Consider the following 26,129-nt stretch of genomic DNA (forward strand, 5'->3'; position numbering starts at 1 on the left):
TGCAAACATTCAAATGTTTTAAAGCACCCACAGGATTATTCCTTCTGTTTTATCCATGGTATTAAAAGTATGCCATGAAAGTGCCTGTATTAAGAAAGGCGGGAAATCTGCTAAACTCCCAAGCCATACCAAATTTGCTCTAATGTGCATTTTTGAGAACATGTGTTTGTAGTAATAAAAATGACCACCCCGGAATGAAAGGAATGAGAAAAGTCCCCCAGGGTTTTTATTGTCTGTCTGGGTTAAACAACAACTTGTAGAGCAAAGCACATCTCACAAATTGCTCCAGAAGAACACAGGGGTTGGCAAAGGCCTGTTACAAGCAGCATGAGGAACACAATGGAAAAACAGGCTGATGAGGAGCATCATCCTAATGACTGTCGTGCGGACCCGTGTAGAGAAGTCACAGCTAAAGTCACATTGCAGGCAACCAGTGGCATATGGGGACAGAGATAGGAACGGGGACAGGGCTACAAACACACATGCACACACATACAAACACATTATCTACATATGCTTGCCCAAGGCAGGTCTAGGCATCCTAAGCACACGCTAACATTTCTCATAGAAATCCAGTCATCTTGAGAATCTTGTCACACACTGAACGTCGGTAGATACAAATTCCTCTTGAAGATCATCTTTCACTTCTCAGACCTCAGGAGAGCAAAGACAGCTTATGTGTGTGTGGACAAATAAACTCTTTCATCAGAACTGACCAACGTGCTTAATAAAATAGGAGTTTAGTTCATTTTGAAACCAAACACTAGCTCCTTAAATTGGCCATTTACTATAACTTGACATAAAATGAAAAATGTCGATAAGTGTATTTTGAGATACTTCAAAGAATAAAGGTAGCCTATTCATAATACATAAATTGGTTCTTATTATTTTCTTTACAGAGGAGACTTTTCTGAGGCACTTTATAGACATTTACACACACACACACACATTTATTTATATAATGTGCTCTTATCTGAGTTGGCCAATCTTAAGTGTTGTTTTTTTTTTTTTAAACTGATGGTTTCTCAACTTCTAGAATAGTGTCTGGCAGATAGACACTCAACAAATATTGCTAGATGAATAAATGTAGCATGTAGGTCTAATGTAGGTCTAATGTAATAATGTAGTAATTGACTAATGTAGTAAAAATTAGTAATTTACTAATGTAGTAAAAATAATCATAAATCTGTAAATAAGAGATTTTACCTTGAATAAGCAAAATGATGAAGAGATGCAGACCCAGACTCTTCTTTTCTCAGTATCAATACTTGAGCTGTATCATATTAATGGGATTTGTAGTTATCATTTATTAATTCACTCAACATGTTTATTGAGGTTTTATTATGTGTAAGGCCTTGAGCTAAATATTAAAGCTACTATTGCGATAAATTTCAAGTAATCGATTTTTATATCTTCTATTTGATCTAAATAATCAGATTTTTAGTAACTCTACTTTTATAAGAATGAAGCAAAAGCCAAAGCCAAAAAAACTCATTCTGGGGCACCTGGGTGGGTCAGTCAGTTAAGCATCTGTTTTCAGCTCAGGTCATGCTCAGGGTCTTGAGGTCAAGCCCTGCAATGGCCTCCCTGCTCAGTGAGGAGCCTGCTTCTCTATCTCTCTCTCTCACTCCTGCTCCCCCTGCTTCTCTCTTTCTCTCTCTCTGTCAAATAAATAAATTAATTTGAAAAAAACTCATATTCAGGATTTAGTTAAGGAAAAAAAAACCAAAGAAGGTCGCACCCTTTCAATAGTTTCTGGGGTCATAACCATTCAGTAGTTTCTCATTGCATAACTATTACTGAAGTCCTAAACAAGGCCCTGCCTAGAAATACCTGTGCATGAAGAAAAAATTTAAATTATGTCCATTTTGTCCAACATCACAAGGCAAAGAGAAAGATCCTAAATGTTTAGAAATTTTTTTTAAGATTTTATTTATTTATTCATGAGAGAGACAGAGAGAGAGAGAGACAGAGACAGAGACACAGGCAGAGGGAGAAGCAGGCTCCATGCAGGGAGTCTGACGTGGGACTCAATCCCGGGTCTCCAGGATCACGCCCTGGGCTGAAGGTGGCGCTGAACCACTGAGCCACCCGGGCTGCCCTAAATGTTTAGAAATATTAACAAATATTAAAAATTAAACGGATTTTCTGCCCAATACTCCATTAACTAGAAAAATCTATCAACCAAAATATCCTTTCCACCAGCATTCTGAGTACTCTAGGTTTTGCTATAATGAAATCTCCATGACAGAAAAAAAAATGATTTTAGTATGTTTAAGTATATAATTCTATCATTGACAATTCTTTAGCAGCAATGATGAGTATAATTCTGAACTATAAATGGACCACATGAAATATGCTAACATATATTTCTATGCCAAAAAGAATATATAAACCCTTTAGTATTATTATTTATCATTCCTGAGCTATTTCTGTATTTAGAATCCATCATATATCACTTTATGTGTCACTAGAGAAACAACAGAGTGATAGTGCAATCAGCAAGCCTTAATAAATCTGTCAGCATGCTACTTTATAGTAGGTATAAAGTATAATCTGTAATCTACAAGTCTTGATTCCCAATATATGACTTTGAGTCTGTCATCAACCACAAACCAGGAATATCTCTAAACAAAAATTCCTAAATTCACAAATGCTTGCTACCATGCATTCAGACTGTGGTCTAAAAACACACATGACATCATCTGTGCACAGACATTTGTCTAAAATCCAACAAATACACTTACAAGAGACAGAGGAGAAGACATGAACGCAGAGCAGAAGGCTTTGTGGTAATAGAGGCACAATTAGGTGGATGTGGCCACAAGCCAAGGAGTGACCAGAGCCACCAGAAGCTAGAAGACAACAAAGGATTCCCCTAGGACCTCCAGAGGGATCATGAGCCTGCTAATACCTTGATTTTGGACATCTGGACTCCAGAAATGGAGAGAGAAATGTGAGAGACCATGTGAGAACAAATTTCCATGTGTTAAGTCACCAGGTTTCTGGTAATTTGTAACAGCAGCCACAGGACACTAATGTAGTTACCAAGTCAAATGCTTCTCATTGCTGAGACAACTCAAAGTGGGTCTTATGGGCTTCACTGTCTTCCCCTAAAATTCGTACACTGAGGCTCTAACCCCTACCACCTCATAATGTGATTATATTTGGAGAGAGGGCCTTTAAAGAGGTAATTAAATTAAAATGAGGCCATTAGAGTGGCCCTAATCCAATCTGACTGGTGTCCTTATAAAAAGAGGAAACCAGGACATACAGAGAGACACCAGGGATATGCACACACAGAGGGAAGACGACGTGAAGGGACAGGAGGGTGGCCATCTGCAAGCCAAGGAGAGAGGCCCCAGAGGAAACCAACCCCTCTACCCTCACCCCTGTGCTGGCACCTGGATGATTGATATTCAGCCTCCAGAACTGTGAGAAAATCCATTACCATTGTTGGATCCATCTAGCCTGTGGCCATTTGTTACAGCAGCCCCAGCAAACTAACACAGAGGGTATAGGTGGCTGAGACTTTTTGCCTTTGGAATTTCATTTATACCCAAGGAAATTTCCCCTTCTTCAAGTTAACTAAGATAGAAATATTTTTAAAATACAAAGTGAAATAAGCAGAAAACTTTAAGTAACAGTCACTAAATGATTAGTCCCATTAAGAGAGAAGCCAGCTATTGTAAGCATCTATCCCAGATAAACAGGTATGGTGGACAGCTATGGTCAGGATCTCCCGAAAAATGCCTAACAAAGGCAATATTTAGAAGACACTTGTCTTCTTCTGAGCCCAAAAGGCATCAGAAATCAAGTAGTTGAACACACTCATTCTACAGAGGTAGAAATCGAGGATCCAAAGACTAGTGACTTAACCCAGGTGACCTGGCTTGTGAGTGACAGAGTCGGGACAGTGACACAGGTTCCCTGAACCCTAGACCAACACATTTTACCAATGCCTCCCTCACTATTCACTTCTTTTAGTCCAGCAAATAATTGTTCCAAAGTTCTCCGGGGCTTTCTGTTGACCTTGGAAGATGGAGTGGAGATACTGCCCCTTTGAGGAGAGCATGTAGTCTTTGATTCTGGTTGTTAGCAGTGGGGTCTGGTGGCCCCCGGCTGCTTCTCAGGCAAACCCACCCTTCTTGCTCCCAGCCCCGCATCTTCAATCATGGGTGGCAAGCAACAAAGCCTTCTAACTTGATTCTCAAAGCTATGAGTACAGGGAGCGTGACTGTTTTTTCTTGACATATTCATGTTTGGTTAAAGTCTCCTTGCATCCATACGGTGCATTCACCTCAACTCTGTCTCTCCACCCTGAACAGAGATGAATTTTCGCTACCTTGAGCAGCTTGTATGAAGTATGGGAGAACCTGTTTCAGTATCATCACTCTCTAGAAGAGTAGGGGACCTAACAGGTCTAGGCACTAGGCTATCTTATGTGCAGTGACTCATTTAATTTCCCAATTAATATAAAGTCAGTATTGTCATTCCTCCTTTGCTCTGTCCCATTACCCGCCCTCAATTATACAACCTGGCTTCCTTTATTAACATTATCTGGGATGATCTTATTCATCAATCCATCTCCTCCTGCCCTATTTCATGCCCTCCTCAGTATTTCAATAAAACTCCATGGGAACAGGGCTATTATTTCTCAACCACATCCTCAGTGCCTAAGAGGCAGTCAGTTAATATTTGCTGATGAAATCTATTCTAGTGGTTCTTGAATCAAGGATGCATGGATACTAATCTCTTCCCAGCCATGTGTTGTTCCTCAAATCTCCCCATCAATCTGTTGAAGATTTCTGGTTTGGGGGCACCAGAGTGGCTCAATAGATTAAGAATCAGCCTTTGGCTCAGGTCATGATCCCAGGATCCTGCTCAGCAGGGAGTGTACTTCTTCCTTTCTCTCTGTCCCTCACCCCTGCTCATGTCCATTCTATCTCTCTCTCTCTCTCTCTCTCATAAATAAAATCTTTTTAAAAAATATTTCTAGTTTTGAAGCCTCACACATAGTCCAACTCTCCCATCCAGCAGATGGGGAGGTTGAAGTCTGCTGTCAGCCCTGGCTTTTGTTCTTTTAGGCAGCTTTCCCATCCTTGGGGCCTTTAAACATGAGCTACAATTGCCCAGACATGCCCTCTCCCTGCCCCAACTCACTTTCAACCTCATTATATTTGAATCCCACCTCTAAGCAGATATAGATTCCGCTTAGAGATCCCTAAAGCCATATCCAATCCCTCCAAAATTGATATTGGTACTAGTTCTCTCTGTTCTTAAGAATTTGGTGTCTCCTATAAACTTTGTCTACATATCATATCATTAAACATTTTAGGATCGGTATTTTTCAAACTCTTCAAATCCCTCTACTTACTAAAATAGTGCAAACAGATAAACAAGAGAAATACGGGAAAAGCTGAAAGCATAACTCTAGGCTATATTTTCATGAATGCACACAAAACTTCAAAAGATCGAAAAAAACAACATTCTATTATTTTTCACATAATTATATGCAAACTTCTGATCAATAAGTGCTTCTCGCACTGGGAATAAATCCATTCACTATTGCTTTAAGGGATAAATTAAGTCTGCAACCGAAATGTGAACGAGGGGAAGTACGGAGTGTTAAACACCAGAAACAACACAGCACACGAAACTCACAACACGTACAACCAAGCTCGCCATGGCCTAGGTGGCATCCGGCCATCCCTTGTTTAGAATTCAGTTTAATTTGAATTACTTGAGCATGGATTCTGTAGCGCTGCATTTTTCAGTGAATTGTGGGGGATAGAGAGAGCTTAACCCAAGATGGTTGAGTTGCAAAAATATTTGCCCTCTGATTTAGAATTTTAAAGTAACCTTCGTTACAAATTCCCATATAATTGTTCCGTATCCAAATTAAACCTGCCACATTTTCTATCCCAAGCATCACTGATTGAATCAAGCTGCAGATGAACATTCCTTTCCTCCCTCCTTCAATTTATTCTGTCCATTTTTCAGGGTATATTGAACATCCCTGCAATTCACAATAGACATGTCACAATGACTGCAGAGAAAACATAGGCTTTCACAAACCACCAAAGCGTGTTCTTGATTCAGAATTCCCAGAGGGCCTAGGTCTTCAAAGTAGATTTATTCCCCACACATAAACCTCATTTGTACATATTTAATTGTGATCTCATTCTCTATTTTAAAAAAAAATGTTTCATTGGCTCTGATTTCTTTCTGACGTCCCTATGCCTTTTTATTAACATTCTCGGTTCCTGCTTTGCTGCCTTCAGGGATATATCCAAACTAGAAAAATCTTGCTAGTACTTGAGGGATGGGGGTGGGGATGAAACTGTTCTTCAGTCCTGAAACTCCTCATATTTAAGGAAGGAAATAAAAACTTCCAAGAAGGGTAGTTGACTATATTGCCAAGCTTGCCTTGTGCTCTTGGGTTTAATGTACAGAACTGTACATAATTATTTAGAACACTACTCATAAAGTCGTGCCAGTGAAACTAACTTCGCCAAGTTTATCATATGTTGCTACAGGCTGGCGCCATCTCAAAGAAACCCACATGTGCTAATAGGAACTAGGAATTTTTGTAATTTTTATTGTGCCTTTTGGGGAAACATCCTTTCTAATAAAAGATACATCATCATTTCTCAATTTTAAAATAAATTATTCTAGAGAAGAACTAAACTTTTCCCTCTTATCTGTGTGGGGAACCAACTATCAGTCAAATATTTGAATCCTGAGAATGACAGGAATAAGTGAGCCAGATCCCAAGACAGAAGTGACCTTTGTACTGTTATTGCTTCTGCTCAGTGTGAAATGTATTCCAGCGCTGCTTATAATTTATTAAGTGAGTTTTTAACTGTTGGAGGTGGTGAGCTGAATAGATGGAAATATCTTTAAATAAAAATAAACTAAAAAACATAGCATTTCTTTAATTCTGATGACTAGCTCGTACTAATAGCAGATATGGTTATTTTTTTAACTTTTATAAAGTTTGAAGTCATCTTTCTAAGTTGCAAAAAAGAAGTCTAACTTTTACTGTTTAGCTTTGTTTATCTGATGGAGTCCTCCAGAGATTACAGGAAAAGCACTTATTGCTATTCTATTATTATTAATAGATAAAAGTATCTCTTACATAGGTAAAACTTTTAAAAATCTTAAATTTGTTATATCCAACTATGCATTACTAGTACAAAGATAATGTCTTCTTTGTAATGAACACTTATTATATTCTAGGCATTTCATGCAAGAAATGAATCCCAGTGGGTATAATTATCACCAATTTACGGAACAGGCAACCAGAAGTCAGAGAGACTTGGTCATTTGATCAAGGTCAAGGTTATGATCTGAATCTGAGCTTCTAAGATTCTAAAGTTCTTTCTCCTTTTCACTCTTCCAAGGAAAAGACAGATCAATTAGTGTCTACCTGACTGTATGAGCCCTAATAAAATCACCAGAGGTAGAAGTCAACTCAGAGGAAAAAAAACTGATTTTTACCTAATAAGTAACTAAAAAAGAATGTGCAATACTTCAAAGGTCATTGAGAAATGGCCATCATTTAAAATTCATTAGAAGCATATTAATACAGAGATAAAACCTGCAGAACAAAGGGAAAAGTAAAACATGATGTGTGAAGGGATATGGGAAAGCGAAATGAAAAGATGAATTTGGCCTAATTTTATCCACTTTTCTTGGGAATGGAGGCCCATCCGGACAGTGTTCCTGGGGATCTATCTGCATATGAAGACTCTAGAAATTCTGAGAGAGGCACTCAAAGGACACACAGCTGAAAGCTTTAGCAGGCTTTAACACTCTTGGGAGAGCCCTCATCTGGTGGAGCTCGTTAAGTTTTCAGCTAGAAAAGAAGCAGCGGCCCAAGTACTTGATCTTAGCCCCGGGCATTGGTGGCATGTGATCTAAATGCCAGATGTCGAAAGGGGAGAAGCATTAGGGAGCATCTATTTCTTAAGACCTATCAGGGGTCTGTTCAATAAACTGACAGGGCAAAACCAAGCAGATGCCACCACCTTGATTCAAACTGCTCTCTTAAAATGTTCTGCTGAGGCAAGGGCACCCACCACCCCAGAGCAACCAAAAGGATGGAGGTTTTAGATATTCAAACCAGATAATTAGATTCTCTCGATGCACAGAATTAGATGCACAGAATCAGGCATCCCCCCAGGTAGTAGACCCTGAAGAAATCATCCCAGTGGAAGAAAGGAGAGACCCGAACCTACAGTGACCTCAGAACAAGACAAACGCAGAAGGCTGTGTTTCCCCTCCAGGTGATAGTGAGGATTGCTACTATCGAAATTAATCAATAGACATTTCGGTCAGCCAAACTTGAATTCTTTTAAGAAAAATGACTATTCCAGCTGGGAAAAGTAGGAGTGGTTACTGGCTCATTGTGCAAGTGTCTCAAATAGTCTAGATATTAATTACTGTTCCAAAGATAATCAGCTACATATTCTTTATCTCTCATTAGCCTGAGTAGCTTTTGAAAAGGATATAACAGTTGTGAAAGCTCAGAAGTAGAAAACACAGTCAAAAAGCGAAAAATCAAAACAAAAATTTTTTTTAAAGTGAAAAATCCCAAAATGTGTCAATTCACTCTTCCCTGGGTTCTCCAACCTGATGACCAAGGCCTCCATTTTGTCCTCTATTCTCTACCTCAGTGCTGAGCTCAGCTCTGCTCCTTCATACACACACACATACCCTCCCCACCCCCCCGCCCCCATGATCCAGGGCCAAGTTCAGGTTTACATTATCATCATCAGATCCTTCAGCCTAACTACACCAAAGCTCACTTTGCAAATAACCCAGTGTAACCTATGCATGATGCAAAATTTATTTCTTAATCTAAAGCTCAGATCACCACAATTTTTGACATTAAAAAATTAGCAATCATTTTGAAATCCTGGCAAAGAATCAAAGCACTATTCCAACCTAGCAGCCTAAACAATGCAGGACTCTGTGACACTGAAAAGCAAGAGCAAGTTTTTTCATTTTCCACCAGCACAAAGCATAGCAACTTCCACCGACTGAATAATGTGAGTTTAAAGTCAGTCATCTATAAATATTTTAAAATCTGATTCTATTTCATTGTGAGACCTTAACCCCTCACCTCCAAAAGCCACACAGTATTTGATAGACAAGGTAAAGATTAAGTAACTTGCAGTTTTCCTCGCAAGAAAGCAAAATGGGGGGGAAATCATACGCAAATCAGTTTAATGTAGCATTTTATGCATGTTGCCACGAGGGAAACATTCCCCTATCAGGCTACCTTGCTTCTTTTAAGAGAACTAGAAAAAGGAGGGAGGATTATTTGTGCGTGTGAATATGACTGGAAAGGCTAATTTGTACCCCACTCATATTTCCTTACACTTCATGAGCACAGATGAGCACACCATTCAAGGAGGTCAAGACAGAACCTAGTGCTGATGTGGTTCTGTTGTGTAGACCCGGTGTCACCAAAAGTCTTAACTGGACCAGTCACCTGATGGCTTATAGCTACTTTGGTCTGCTTTTGTTTGATCTGGAGCTTGGATTATGTTGCCTCCAGGCTCAGTTCCAGTGTTCTTGTTTTAGTTTTAAGCTCTCTTAAAAATGAATGAATCATTGAGCAGGATATCACCTAAATAACAAAAATTCAGAACCAGCTTCCAGCTCCGTGTTGCCAATCTTTATTACCTACTCAGAAAAACACACATTTAAGCAGATAAATAATACTACTTTCACAAACCCAAATGGCAAATTTTAAAAGTAGTAATAATTGAGTTGACAGTGATACGGTAAGAGTGCAATATTCATTAGCACAACTTTTCGGATTGAAATTTGGCAAAAATTGTATACCCCTTTGATCCGGAATTCCATTACTAGGAATCTATCCAAATGAAATAATTAGTGACGCAGATAATACAAATAACAAAGATACTCATGAAGCTGTGCATAATAGCAAAAGACCGTAAACCACCTCAACATCAGCAGTTAGATAAAGAAATTATTGTACTTCTATGTTAAACTAATATTTAGTCTTTAAGATTAAGAAAATTGAGGGTAGGAATATTGTCATTATAAAACATTAATGTTATTTAGTATACAGCATTATATTGTGGGAGTTCAGAATATGCCACCCCAAAATAAGCCTCTTTGACATAAGGATTATCCTCAGTTTATTATTTTGAGAAACAGCAGACACAAGGAAGCTCTGAAGACAGAATAAGTTACCCTTTTGTGAGGGAAATTAACATTCATAAAGGAAATCTCCACTTGTAAGTTGTCTCCCTATCTGTACCAAAAAGGAAAGGATGACTCTAAGTCACAAAAGAGTCTTATCAATGGAGGAGCAACTTAAATCTGCATAGTAAACCTTATCCTTGTTTACAGGATTTTTTTTTAATCTGTGTAAATATTTTATTGTTTTCAAATAGGATATTGAGATTTACATATTATTTTAAAGAACATGAATATACAGCTAACTGAAACAAAATACACAAGGAGCAATGAGACACGAGATACAATGAGAAAACTGGAGATGTTTTAAATTTAATTTGCTCTACGGGGATCATCAGGACTCCTGGATGTGATGTTGGCATGTGTATGAGATATTTTTTCTGTAAGTTCTAGCTGACATCCTTCCAAAGAGCACATGGTACTACAGCATCTAAGAAATCAGTGAATAACTAGGTTTTCCATCTTATCAAAGTACAAAGCATTAGTTCAATTCCAGGCCCTCTGCGAGAATCCAGTATCTATTTTTACTAAGTTCTTTGATGAATTTTATTAAGAACTTATTGAATCAGAAAGTGATTATTGAATCACCTTCCCATAACTTGGCTCCCCACACTCTTTCTTCCTTTGTTTTATGTGAAGATGATCTTTATGACCAAATTCTAGCCACCATGTATATGAGATATACTTGTTGGTTTTCTCTTGTTAATCTGTTTTTCTGTGAAAGGGGGTCCTCAGCTCAGAATCTAGAAGAGTAGAAGAAAAATATCTTTTTTCCTTCTCTACTACATAAAATTAAGTAAAATGAAGTTCGGTTGCCCTCAAGTTTATTAACAAGACATTCGTTGTCTTATAAAGCTCCACAGGATGTGACTTCCTGAGTAGTCATAGATTTTAGGTCAGTTTCAGAAAGAGACAGAAACAATAGAGTACTATTAGGATAATATTTTGAAGTTGGCCATAGGTTCCTCCCTCAGGTTCAAGTGACTTTTAATAACTGATTGTCTGTTATTGGGGATCCAGCCACCAATTTTGCCCAGGCCTGTGATTTGAGCCAAACCAGAGTTCACAAAACTGAATGAATGTGGTAGATTGTACTGTAGTTAATTTGGGCCACAATCCCAGTAGATGGCTTCCATTAGAAGTTGGCAACATATCTGGCCCTCAAAAAAATTCCAGTTATTTTTTCCAATCATGACCCCAAATTATATCATACTCAATTTTTATAAAGAGTTGCTTCCAAAATGAGTAGATAGAACTCATTAAATTAGTTTCATAAAATTCATTAAAAGTATCCTACAGATTGTACTGAAGTTGTATTAAGTTCCTTTAATATAGAAAAATCTCAGTGTTAGAATTAACCAAATTCTACTTTGTGAAACACACTCCCAAATATATGAACAAAGACATATGGGAAACTCACGTAAAAGAATCCAAGCGGTCCAGATATATATGGCATTTTCATTCCCAAGAGATACTTGACTTGTGAAGTCACGACGTGGGTGGCAGCCCCAGTTGTCATCGCACTAATCACAGGCTCTGTAAGCAGGAATGTGGCACTGCCCAGTTGTAGCAGAAACATGGCCACCTAAGAGGACAAAGGAAAATGACATTTCCCAAGGTTCCTAGAGTTAATTTCTGACACGTTTCATTTTCATTTCATACAGACATAAAGAACTGATGTGAAATGGGTTCCTCAAATTTTATATATTCAATATCTTGAGTCTTCTTGAAAACATAACTAGGTTCCAAGAGTTTTCAAATGTCATTGGGTACAGTGTAAGTGCTCCAGTTAAAGTGAACACATGTTTCCACCTGAAAACGGACTTTTCCTTTTTTTTTCTTTTTTCCTAATCACATATATAGGTCACAAAAAGGGGAATATGCTCAAATCAGTTCATATATGGGGATTTTTTTCCCTGGGGAAAAATTAAATTTGTGTTATTATATTTCAATTAAAAAAAAATTCAGAGGGACATGATTCACTACTCCACACCCAGTAGGCTTAAAACCTCAAAAACATTGAAGAAAAAAGCCATTTCTGGAGTTTCTCCCAGATTTTGAGAAAACGGAACACTTTTTTGACTAGAAACTCTGTCAAGTAGCTCTACATGGTCAATATTAATAAGATAACAGGACTTACTTGCATGTAGAGAAGAGCAAAAGGCAGAGATAGATTAAAGATATATGAATTCAGAAGCCCAGGAAACAGTAGGAAACTCATTTTCCTTAAACAGTCCCTTGCTATTCCTAGCATCATGCTTTATGGCAAAACCATGTCATGACTTAAAATTATCAAGTTGAAGTAAAAGCTGTGCATTGAGCTCTGCTGGGCAAAAGATGGACCAGAAGAATCAAAACTCTCCTCTCTCACAATTAATATAGCAACGGTTAGTGTTCTTCGTTCACCAGAGAGAGCTTTCAGAAGATGGCCCATCCTTTGACTGAACACATCTGTGTACACTCAATCACAGAAACTGAAAAATATAAAATTCAGTATCTTGAAAGTGACCTTAAATGACATTCATGAGTATCCACACTGGAAAAGGGAACAAAGTGGGTCATGTTGATATGTTCCCTCAATGTGTTAATTATAATATTTAGGTCGGGTCTTAAAATTCCTGCTGGAAAATAAGATTAATTATTAAAAATCAGAGGAAAGAATAGCAATGAGATCTCCTTCTATGAAGAGCTCACACTGATGAAAAAGAGAAGTATAATGTGCTACCTGGTAACATGAAAGCATAAATTGCAAAATATATCATTTCTATCATATTCCAAGGCCCTGTGACCAAAAACAACCATTCTCTGAACTTATATTAGAGTTTCCTGGGCTCATATCTGAAAACTTAAGTTCTAATCATGGCTCCACTATATCCTAGTTTTGTAACTATAGAAAACCTACTGAAATTTTCTGAGCCTCATTGCCACCTAAAATCATTAAGGTGATGTCTACACTATCTGTCCTGTAGAATCATTATAAAATGAATATGAAGTAATGTAAGAAAGGGAACCTGTAAAATGTGCAACATATGTGATGCACCAGGAACATCATGCGGTATTGTGCATATTCACCCAGTAAGGAAAAAACCAGCCACGGTTTTGAAAACATAGTAGAGGCCACACCTCATTTTCCAACTCTGGAAAACTTGAAGGAATTTATCACTGCAGAAAGAAATGAAATTGTTTGCAGTTTAGCAGCCCCCTTTTATACAATATGTAATAAAAAAAAATAATATGGATTGCCAACATAGAAATCAGGCAATCTGTTTCTGCCAACATAGGAGGCCAGAGCAGCAGCTTCTGCTACTAACATTTTTTTTCCAGAAACTATGTGTGTGTTTGTCAAAGGAGAAATGTCCTGAGGGAAATATGCAATCAATGGTATAGGTACAAATGGAACACACTGATCTTCTTGGCAACTCTTGATTCATAGTCTGTTGATTTTCATCCTGAACACACAATCAGTTAAGAAAAACATTGAACCAATTTTCCCCCAGTGTCTATCTACTAGAAAGTAAATTCCAGCTTATGACATTAACTCTTACAGGCCCTAAGGATAAAATTAGCATATTATTGGGGTCAGATGAACACCAGAGAGTTGGATTTTCAATTCAGCTAAATGCAGCCTACAAGCAATCCAAATCTTTGAAATTGTGAAACCTGTTTGCCTATATGGAATTTTATGCAAATGTGGAATGTTGGAAAGTTCTTATCTCTATGCCAAGAAATCTTATCTTCATTTCTTTTGAGAAGCAACCTCTTTTGGGAGGCCTTGTGTAAGTCATCACCATTCTACCTTCTGTTTATTACTTGTTTCCTAAATTCTAGCACCTTTCTAGAAGAGTTAATGATTTTTCATGGCCAAGAAACAAAGGTCACTTAGCCTGAAATCATTTACCCACCACTTCCAGCTAACCGCTGTCTGCCAGTAGCAGCTTCTTAGTCATTTTCACAACCTGAATGTTACAAATGGAAGGGTCCAGGAAAGTACAAGATATAAAGAGTTCAGCCTTTTCATATATTGAAAAGACGTATACCTGCCTTACAACAGAAACCAGAAAAGATGAAGTACCCTCCTTAAAACTTATCCAAAAACTCAAAGTGTTTTTGTAATATACTACTTGTACACATTTTTATGCTTAAAAAAAAAAAATCTTCCCAGCAAGAGATAAATCCCTAAAATGGAGAATTCTTGACTCAGAAAGGTCAACAAGCCCCTTAAGAGCTCATTTCTGATACAAGCCATTGGGTATGTGAAGGATGATTGCAAACATGTGAGATTTTACTGAAGAAAAATTACTCTTTTCTGGATGACAACATTCTCCATAACCCAAGGCAATGGCAGATATTTTAAGGAGGAGAAAGAGGAAGAGGAGAAGGAAAAAGGAAAAGTGAACAATAAGAAAGAGAAGAGAAATTCAAGAACTCCTCTTTTCCCACTACCCAAATTTTAACAGTTTATTCACATCAAAATTAGGGCCCTAATACAGAGGCTGATTGATGCACACAGCCTGAAGGTAGCAAGTACTGATGCAACAAAGGTTTTGCAAGAAGCACCCCACAGATGGATGTGGCTCCTAAGATTATCTTAGAATTTAAGTATGTGAAATGAGGACCCTTCTAGACTATTTTGCTTGGAGGCCCAGTATTTAAATTTTATACCAATGTTTAGTATTTTTTTTAAGCTAATGACTTAATAAACAGCCACCTCAGCTCCTTTTGCTAATAATATAGATGACAATAATTCTAAACTGGCTAGCGAACTCCCAAAATTTGGCCATGCAATGTTTTATGAGAAAATAAATTTTATACAATCAATATACTTCAGCTGTTTGTAGTAAAGCTGATGATCTGGGCTAATGCTGAAAACCTCTGACACACATTATCAAGGTTCACTAGCGTGATACTATTGGGTAATGTTTCTATAAACACCATGTGTTCTATATAAATTGAATGCATCTCAGATTTCAGGCTTTTTTTTTTTTTTTTTTGCAAACGGCCTTAAAATAGTGAAAAAAAGAAAAGAGTACATAGTAAACAAGTATACTAACCAAGTGGACAGAATACAGCATGTATTTCAGGTTTTGTCAGTTTGTTTGCAATCTGTTTTTTTTTTTTTTTTTTTTTTTTACATTATCCCAAGTCATTCATTTGTCTGTTCAATAAATATTTACTGAATACCTACGGGGGGCAGGTGGAGCATTGTTGCAGAATACAGAGATAAAGATAGGGTTCATACTTTAAAAACCATTAAAAGAGAGGTGAAATGAAGATGCTGGGAGGGGGCGTTATTAACCAAAAACATAAAGAACTGCAATGTAGGTGTTGCTCAGAAGGTAGTCTGAGAAGCTCTTGGAGTGGGAATTCAATAAGAGCTTGTGTTCTTTACTGAGCATCGAATGCAGATTTGGGGAAGAGAGCTAAATCACTCATAACAATAGGAGATAAGAGTGCTCCATAGAGGATACAGCAAAAAACAAAACAAAACAAAACAAAAAACAAAACAAAACAAAAAAACCCTGTGTGGTCAGAAAACTTGAGAATGAAAAATGTCAAATGGATACCTCTAAAGTTATACACTGCAAAATTGAGAATATAAAACCCTTCTCCACACTTTTCAGTGCTAAAAGGGAAGGAGCTATCAAGCCATGCAAAGACATGGATGTATCTTAAACCAATACTGTAAATGAATGAAGACAGTCTAAAAAAGCTATATCCTGCATGATTCCTGCATGTGATAGTCTAGGAAAGGCAAAACTATAGAGACAGTAAGCAGATCAGTCGTTGCCAGGGGTTTGGGAGTGGGAGGATGTGTAATAGAAAAAAATACATGGAATTTGCTAGGATGGTGAAACTATTCTGTATGATACTGTAATAGTGGATACATAACATAAGCATTTGTCAAAACCCATAGATCTTTACAGCCCAAGAGTGAACCTTAATGGATGAAAATTTTTTTAAACATCATTCGGAGGTCAGGAGATCCCAGAATGGAATGCAGAATATGGCAAAGAATCTGACAACCACTGCTGTGTTTACTATCTCTATAAATTTTGCCTTTTCCAGAGTGTCATTTGAATAGCATCATATAATATATAGACTTTTCAGACTAGCTAAATGGATGAAATAACCTCACTGAAAGGGGTGGTAAAAAAAAAAATCGCTCATGTGAATAACTCTGGAAATGAGTAAAGTCTGTAAAATCAATGATGAAAAAGAAACCTGTAGTCCAGCTATCCCATGGGACAGGAGCTAACTCTGAAACCACTATACATATATACTGGAATTAAAGATTAAGTAGATGGGTAGTGAATGGTGGGAGCCAGGTTTCTCACAGTTGGAGAAGTTACAGACCAGTAAGGGGAGGCTAGAATGATTGATGTGGTAAGGGCTTAGAGTTGGGGATATCTGAGGACTCATGTTTCGAGATAGTCTGCCTCTGATTTTTTACATTTAGCAGACTGTGCAATACATTTACTCATTGTGTTACTTCTAAAAGCTAACAAATCTGGAAAATGTATTAAGTTTGTTCTGAAAAATATAAACTCAGAGCGGTAGCAGAATTCTTCCCCAAATTCCCACCCCCCAATTATTCAATAAAACACTATTTTATGAAGGGATTTTGCAGATAACATTAAGGTTATGGCCTTTACAACAGGAAGAGTATGTTAGAGGAAAAAATAAAAATAGATACGTATAGGAACAGAGAGATGTCCGCATTTATTTCCTCACTCTGTCAGCAGAGAGGACTAGAAACAATGACTCCCCATTTGCAAGAAGCATACCTAGCACCCAGACCTTGATCTCGAGTACCATTCTCTAATAAAAGAAACCAAGGCTCCTCAGAGAAATGGTTGATTCTAGGACTAGAGAAGGAAATATACATTATGAGCCTGGATCACCTTGTAGTGGCAGAAACAGAGGAAGTGCTCCCAAAACAAACAAACAAACAAACAAACAGGGGTATGTCAAGGAGGGACGTAGGAGCCAAATGAAAGATTTCCCAATGCCCAAAGCTAGAACAATTTGAGGATCAACGTAAATAAAGTAACATTGGATTTTAACCCACAGGATAAAATATTCTTGAGTCCATATTGATATAAATAATTGATTACAATTTTAAAGTAGGGGAGCTGGGAAATCTGCAGTGTAAATTATTATTCCAATAATTTACACAGACACTTCCCATTCCTTACCTCAACTCCTCACTTAAGGTTAACTCCTACCTCTTAAAGGTGGGCTCTGCATATTGACTTCTTTCCAAAGAATACAGTATGGAAAGGAAAGGAAAAGAGAAACTTTATACTGACGCAACTTGACAAACACTAGTTCAGCCAAGTGATGAAGGTTAACATCAAGAATGATAAGTTATATTGATAAGTCTAGACTCCTGATATGATGTAATCAGAATGTCACTCTATATCTATCTCCCTGGTCTTCCTCCTAAAAATCCAAAACCCCAGTCTAATCATGAGAAAAATATCAGACAAATCCCAATGGAGGGACATTCTACAGAATACTGACCAGAAGTCCTCAAAACTGTCAAGGTAATCAAAAACAAGAAAAGTCTCAGACATATTTCACAGCTAAGAGAAGCCTAAAGGGAAATAGGACAATTAAATGTAATGTGGTGTACTGGATGAGGTCCTGGAACAAAAAAAAAAATGACATTAGGTGAAATTAAGGAACACTGAAGACTACATGTGGGCTTTAGTTAATAGCAATGAATCAATCTTGTTCATCAGCTGTGACTAATATATCACACTAATGTAAGATGTTAATAATAGGGAGACTGTAGGTGGATGGGGTAGGTGGCAACTCTGCTCTCTTTGCAACTTTACCGAAATCTAAAATTATTCTAAAAAAAAAAGTTTTTAAAAAGGGAAAGGAAAAGAAAACCTCCTCCACATCTTCCACAGAATCTTCAGGTAAGTCAACATCTCTCCCCATCGCGTGTTCCGTGCGTGACGAGTTCCTGAGTGCCGCACACATGGGCATGGGGTAAAGAGGGACCCTCCGAGGAGCTTCAGATGGCTGGGCTTCAAAGGTATGACGTGTGTCCAAACCATACCAAGACAAGCGTGCGCACATATAAAAGAGAGGAATAGAAAACGTGCCATAGGTTTCAGAGGGAGAATTATGCTGGATAGAGGTTAACTTGTACCATGACACTAAGGAGGAATCCAAGCGAGAGAAGTTATTAGAAAGTGTTCCAGAAAGAGGGAAGAATCTGAGTATGAAGCAGGACAGCGTGGGATATGTTCAGAAGACGCAGAGCTGCTAGTTTAGAAGGAGCACAACTAGCCTAAAGGGAGTAATAGAAGATAAAGCAAAACATTTTGAAGTCAGAACGTGGAGCACCTTAAGAGTAGTGAAAAGATAGTTTTGCAGGAGTGAGTGACATCACTTTCCCATACATTTATTAAACACCTAATTTTGCCAAGAAGTGTATTGTACACTGGCTCAAAAATCAGAGCTGGGCTTTGGAAGGATTAACCTGATTATAACATGTGGAACAACTGGCTATTTAAAAGGTCAGGATAGGGATCCCTGGGTGGTGCAGCGGTTTAGCGTCTGCCTTTGGCCCAGGGCGTGATCCTGGAGACCCGGGATCGAATCCCACGTCGGGCTCCCAGTGCATGGAGCCTGCTTCTCCCTCTGCCTGTGTCTCTGCCTCTCTCTCTCTGTGTGACTATCGTAAATAAATAAAAATTTTAAAAAAATAAAAAATAAAAATAAAATAAAATAAAATAAAAGGTCAGGATAAGGGATCCCTGGGTGGCGCAGCGGTTTAGCGCCTGCCTTTGGCCCAGGGCGTGGTCCTGGAGACCCGGGATCGAGTTCCATGTCAGGCTCCCGGTGCATGGAGCCTGCTTCTCTCTCTGCCTGTGTCTCTGCCTCTCTCTCTCTCTCTCTCTCTCTCTGTGTGTGTGCGACTATCATAAAAAAATAAAAATAAAAAAATAAAAATAGATAAAAGGTCAGGATAAGAGGAGTAACTGAAGGAAAAAGGACCAAAAAACAAACAAACAAAACAACTAAACTGGACACGGCAGGAAGGGAGAAGAGAAATGAGCCATGTGTTGGATTATCCAGAGGCAAATTGATCATACATACGCTTAGAAAACACAGTTTATTTTTCATTTGATATTTTTATTGTCAAGTGTATCAGAAATTCACTGGGCTGTATTTTTATTTTTCACTGGGTGGTGGCTGGGGAATGGCAGTGGGAAGAGGTGGGAGATTTCACGGACTAGGTCTTCACATTTCAGCTAGACAGCTCTGACAACATTCATAACCAAATTAGAAAATTATAATATATTTTCTTACTCCTTTTTCATTAAGAACTGTTTACAGTTTAAACAGATATAAACACATTCCCTATCTTCTGGTCAGGGATAAAGGGAGAGAATGGTACATTAATAAAAGTTAAAAAAAATCTCAATTTAATTTTGGCTGCTTCACATAGTGATACCATTAACATTTAATTGACCTTTTTCTTATTCAAGTTATTCGACTTACATTTATTAAATACTAGCTAGTGGAATTATAAACAGTCTCTGCTCTAGAGACTCTAGAGATTCCATCTAGAAAGGTGGGTGTAAATATGTGGAAAATATTTCTGTAGATTGAGAAGTGCTATCATGTAAGTCATGAGCAATGTTTTACCGAAGGAAGTGGGAGGAACCACATATAACCATGTCCAGAGATATCAGGGAAGGCTTCTCTGAGGTGATTATATTTAAGCTGAGCCTTGAGAACTATGCAAGTGACAGGGAAGAGGACGTTGAGAGCCTGGAGAATGGCAGGTGTACAGCCAAAGCCATTGCCCCACCACTCAAGTCATGCCTGGCGACAGGCTGCTGCTGCTAGTAAGCAGGTCAGGCGTGAGAAAGAACCAACACAATGCCTGACCTTAGAAGTTGCTGGGACTCCTAACTCTGGGAAATGAACTAGGGGTGGTGGAAGGGGAGGTGGGCGGGGGGGCGGGGCGCGTGACGGGGTGGCGGGCACTGAGGGGGGCACTTGACGGGATGAGCACTGGGTGTTATTCTGTATGTTGACAAATTGAACACCAATAAAAAATAAATTTATTTAAAAAAAAAAAAGAAGTTACTGGATGGTGTTTTCCTTGCTTCCTAAGTATGAGCTTAGAAAGCCACGTCGCTAGCATAGCAGTTAGGAGACTGTACACTGGAGCCCAACTCCTACTTGGCTAGTTCCTAATGACGAGATTCTAAATAAGTCACTTTACCTTTCAGTACCTTCACCTGTATAATGGGAACAACAAAATGATTTATTTCATAAAATGTTGATGGGATTGAAGGCGTAAATATATGCAATAAGATGAGAACAGAGCTTGGCATATAGTACAATGCTAAATATTATTATCATTATTTTTAACTTGAAGAATTTTCATTTTTATAATTTTAAGGATGTTATAATTCTACTTTTATGTGTATTACTTCTTAGCTTCACCAGGTACAAATACAGTTAGAAAGATTTAGATTAAATAGAGTAATGACTTCCTGAGTATAACGGTTGTGAAATAGTCAAACATCATCAAGAAAAATTTTAGATTATGTTCCCCCTGCACTTCAAGAAGAATGAAGTCAATGATTTTTCTGGAAGGAGTATGTATATGATGTGTTGAATAGGCAGGGTAGACCAGTCTGTATCTTAAGTCTTTCCTATAGTCATGATCCCACTATTTAATATGCCCCCAAAATGTTTAGTACAAAACCAAAAGCAAATGAAAATCCATTTGGGTCTGCAGTTGGTTTCTATCATTCCTGAAGACATAAACCTATGTGTTTCCAGAATGCACCGGACAATAGTACAAGACTCTGCCACTAAACACCCCATGCTTGTGCAACTCTCAAACAAAGGAGCTGTATATCCCCATGTCCTCCAGGGCAGAAGCCTTGTCCCATAGTCGCTTCAGAAAAGTAGAGCTTGGGAAAACTTCCAGCAGTAAATGGGCAGGGGACAGTCCCAGACCCTTCTCAGTTCTTGGAAAAAGGAATGGGCAAAATGCCCAACATGAGAATAATAAAAAGCTACAGGGAGAAGAGAACAATGGTTTTTAAAAGTGACTTAACTTTTATTGAGTGTTTGTGTCCCCAACAGAAATGCTTACTGATATTGGCATTTTAAAGGGCTCCTCTTTGCCTTAAAATTAACACCTCATTGCTCTGACTAAGCAAGCGATTCCTCTCTTGGCTGCTACTGTTTTTTGGCTAGAAAATGTTTCTTTTTAATTTTTTTTTGAAAAGTAACACTACTAGCACAAAATTGCATCACTCCCAGCAGAAAGCCTTTCTTTGCAAAATGAGACACTTACTGTACCTTAGAAATAGATGGTACAAGTGGAAAGTAAAAGATTCCCAGCCCAGAAAGTTCCGTTTCAATCAGATACTGCCTGAGTTCTAATCATAGAGGTCCTTTCTATGTTACAAAACCATTACCAAAAAAACCTAGAAAACCAACGTTACACAGAGGAAAGTAAATCAAACCAAAAAATAATATAGCATTCACTCATTATAACATGTCATCCAATGGGCATATATTTCCCCATTGGAAAAAGAAAAAAAAAAGCTAAATGCTTATATGTGACATGTCTGAGTGAATAGAACTAGGAGACAAATGCATAACTGCTGTGCTCTGTATTGGAAATCCTCAGGTTGCTATGAGAAAGTCGAACCAGAAGGGCACTGTTTTTATGAAACTAGAAAATGCAAACTAATCTACAGTGATTGATGGTTGAAGGGAGGCGGGAGGTCTTAAAGGAGTGAAGAGAAAGTCAAGTGTCAAGGAAAAAATTGTGGGAGTCACAGATATTTTCACTATCTTAACTGTGGTGCTGGCTTCCTGCATGTGTCAAAACATCAAATTGCACACTCTAAATATGTGGAATTTATGTATGGTAATTATACGTCAATAAAGCTGTTTTTAAAGGGCCCATAATCTAATCTGCAACATAGAAGCCTATCACATTACATTATTGTGGTTGTATAAGTGCATTTTATACTAGCAATATAAAAAAAAATGGTAAGGGAGAAGAGAAACAGGAATCATGTCCTTGCCTGAATGACAATGAATGAGAGATACGTGAATGCATTCATGTTTATGATGTACACATAAACAGTTTACCTAAAAGGTAATCAAACCGCTACAAGGCAAGTCTCTGTATTCTGGTGAAAACAGCCTATAGTAAGGAACGCATCAAGAAAGGCCAAGTAGACAAAAATTAAATAATAATATTGAAAACTTAATAACTTAATCAATAAGGTAGGACTTACAGCTCTACACTAAGAGACTATGCCTTCTTCTCCCCAAGCGCTCATGAAACATTCACAAAAATTGATCATATATTAGGTTACAAGAAAAACAGCAGTAAATTAGAAAATGTAGAAATATTACAAACAGCTCTCTCTGACCACAATGCAGTAACGAATTATTGGCAAAACTGAAAAACAAAAAGCACCATTCATTTGGAAATTTAAAACCTTTTCCTAAATAATTGTTGGGTGAAAGGGGAAATATAAACCGAAAGTACTGAATTTTTTTAAAGATTTTATTTATTTATTTGACAGAGAAGGAGACAGCACACAAGCAGGGGGAGCAGCAGAGGGAGAGAGAAGCAGACTCTCTGCTGGGCCGGGAGCCTGATGTGGGGCTTGATCCCAGTACCCTGGGATCGTGACCTGGCCAGAGGCAGATGCTTAACCAACTAAGCCACCCAGACACCCCAAAAGAGCTGAATTTCTAAAATGTATTGACAGTTAAACATTATCAGAATGTATAGAAAACATTTCAAGCAATGAGCATGGGAAAATTCACTAAATTCACTAAATGTATTTATCAGTAAAAATTTTTAAATTATAATAAATGATTGAATTCCCAACTCAAAAACTAGAAAAAGAACAACTAAACTAAAAAGATAGCAAAAGGAAATAAAAGCAGAGGTAGCAATAGAAAAAAGTAGACATACTGCTTCAAAATCCTAGTTTTTAAAAAATAATTAAAATAGACCAACTACTAGCTAACTTGATCAAGAAAAAAAGAGTAAAGTACAAATATAAAACTAAAAAATGTCAAAGCAGAAAACTTTAAAACAAGAAACTTTAAAAATCATAAGAAATCAAAGACCTAAATATAAATAAATTTGAAAAGCTAAATAAAAAGGATAATATTCTAGGGAAATACAGATTACCAAATTTGACCATACTGGAGACAGAGTGCTGCAACTGACAGCTTCATAAGAAACAGAGAACATTATCAAGAAATTATCACCAGGGGTGTCTGGGGGGTGGTCAGTCGGTTAAGTGACCTCCTCTGGCTCAGGTCATGATCTCAGGGTCATGGGATCGAGCCCCATGGCAGGCTCCCTGCTCAGCAGGGTGTCTGCTTCTCCCTCTCCCTCTGTCCCTCCCCCAGCTTGTGCTCTCTCTGTCATAAATAAATAAAATCTTAAAGAAAAAGAAAGGAGAAAGAAAGAAGAAAGAAAGAAGAAAAGAAAGAAAGAGAAAGAAAGAAAGAAAGAAAGAAAGAAAGAAAGAAAGAAAGAGAAAGAAAGAAAGAAAGAAAGAAAGAAAGAAAGAAAGAAAGAAAGAAAAGAAAGAAAGAAAGAGAAAAGAAAAGAGCACCAGGAAACGGATCACTTCAATGGGAGATTTTTAAAGGGAGGATTCCACAAACCCTTCTAGTCCTAGATCCTCTAGAAGCGCTTAAGAACACTAGGAAAAAAAGGTTGAGAAGAAAGTAAAACATGGATAACTAGACCTGATGCAGAGAGCACAAAAAAGGAAACTACAATCCACTAGCACGGAAGAAAAATGATGCTAAAGTACTAGATAAAAAATTAATAAACGGAGCCTGGGTGGCTCAGTCAGTAACATATCTGCTTTTGGCTCAGGTCATAATCTTAGGGTCCTGGGAGGGAGCCCCGCATGGAACTCCCTCCCAGGGTGCCCCACCCCACATCCAGTTCCACACTCAGTGGGGAGGCTGCTTCTCCTTCTCCCTCTGCCTTTCCTACTGTTTGTGCGCTCTCTATCTCTCTCAAATAAATAAACAAATAAATAAATAAATAAATAATATCTTTAAAAAATTAATAAACAGAATCCAAAACCACATTAAGAATAAAATACACCATGATCAATTGGGAATTATTTGGTCAGTTCAATGTTAGGAAACCCATTAATATAACATAAACATAATAGATTCCAGAGGGAAAAAAATCATATGATTATCTCTATAGATGCTGAAAAAGCCTGGAGCAATATTCAACACTTTTTCTGATTTCTATTAAATACATAAATATATAAAACGATAAATAATTTATTAACATGGTAAAATATATACATTCTATTCTCAAGTCTAGCATCTTAATGGAGATTTAATGACATTTTGAGCAAATTAGAGAAAAGGCGGAAAAAAAAAACAAAAAACCAAACCCTACTGTTTCCACTATTATTTATCATTATAGCAGAGGTACCATCTAATGCAATTGAACAAGAGGAATCACGAGTTATATTAATTTGTAAAGAAGTAAAAATACCTCTAGAAAGTACTAGAAAATCAATAAATAATAACTTACTTAACTAGTAAAAAAAAAACAAAAAAGACCTCAATAAGGTGTCAAGATATATAATGAACAGACCCAAGCACTCCATATATACATGTACACAATATTAGAGCTTGCTTATTCACTCTCCTCATCCAAAAGTAATATTATTTTTTCTTGATAATGACATGTTCAGTCACCCCTCTCCCCACTAGACTATATCTCCTATGAAAAGAGACCTAAGCCCATCCTCCCCCTCCTATATTCCCTATGTCTAGCAGATAGCTGGCTAGAGCAGAGGTCCAAAAATTATTTCAGGTCTGGCACTGATGTTGAATCTTTCTAGCAACTATCACAATTTTTATCACTAGCAGAATCCCAATTTTGTTCACTTTTCTTTTTGTGAGATATTCAAGGAAGGAGTTTCTTTCTACATCCCAGAGGTGAATTTTAATTAGTCTAAGACAAGTATGGTGATATCCTTCCCCAACTCATTGGCAATTCTTTTAAGAATGACCATGTGATCCCTGGGTGGCTCAGCGATTTGGTGCCTGCCTTTGGCCCAGGCCATGATCCTGGAGTCGCGGGATCGAGTCCCAGGTCGGGCTCCCGGCATTGAGCCTGCTTCTCCCTCCTCTTGTGTCTCTGCCTCTCTCTCTCTCTCTTTCTCTATGTTTATCATAAATAAATAAATAAATAAATAAATAAATAAATAAATAAATAAATAAAAAGAATGGCCATGTGATACTTCCAAGCAGGAGGAATCCACCAGGGACTTTCTGGTTAAGTTTTTATTCCCGATAAAGACACGTACAAGGAGAAACTGCCATTTTTCTGTCTCCATGTGATTTTTGAGGACATGGTGCCTGGCAATTGTGCAGCATTTTGAAACCAAGCAGTCATGAAGCGAGGGGTCACCCTGGAAGAAAAGTAACCAGCCCAGGGTAGCATAGCAGGAAGAAATAAAAAACATAGGCTATTGAGGAAATCATAGTTACTGAATTAACCAACCGGGAGCTCCACTACCACCAGAATTCTTGTTATATGAAACACTGAACTCCATTTTTAAGCCACTTTTGTGTATATATATTTTCTCCAGCTGACAGCATCTTAACAGATACATTTGTTAAATAAATAAATGAGTGGGAAAAAATCAATAGCTTTTATAGACAGAAACAATAACTAGCCAGAGGATATAATGGTGAAGAAAGCCATGTATAATAGCAACAAAGATGATTAAATACTTAGGAATAAATGTGCAGAATGTGCATGAGGAAACACTCCTGAAAGACTTGAAAGTCTAACAAAAGTAAACTTGAAC

General features: G+C 37.7%; 1 protein-coding gene across 1 annotated transcript in view; it reads right to left on the reverse strand.

Moving 5' to 3' along the window:
* Nucleotides 1-26,129, reverse strand: part of SLC26A7 (solute carrier family 26 member 7) — a 112,962-nt gene that overhangs the window by 52,808 nt on the left and 34,025 nt on the right. Inside the window, exon 5 of the mRNA XM_072803951.1 lies at nt 11,660-11,824. Coding sequence (XP_072660052.1) covers nt 11,660-11,824 — 165 coding nt within the window. The remainder of the gene's footprint in view (nt 1-11,659; nt 11,825-26,129) is intronic.

This window comes from Canis lupus, chromosome 28 (assembly GCF_048164855.1).
Source record: "Canis lupus baileyi chromosome 28, mCanLup2.hap1, whole genome shotgun sequence".
NCBI lineage: Eukaryota > Metazoa > Chordata > Mammalia > Carnivora > Canidae > Canis > Canis lupus.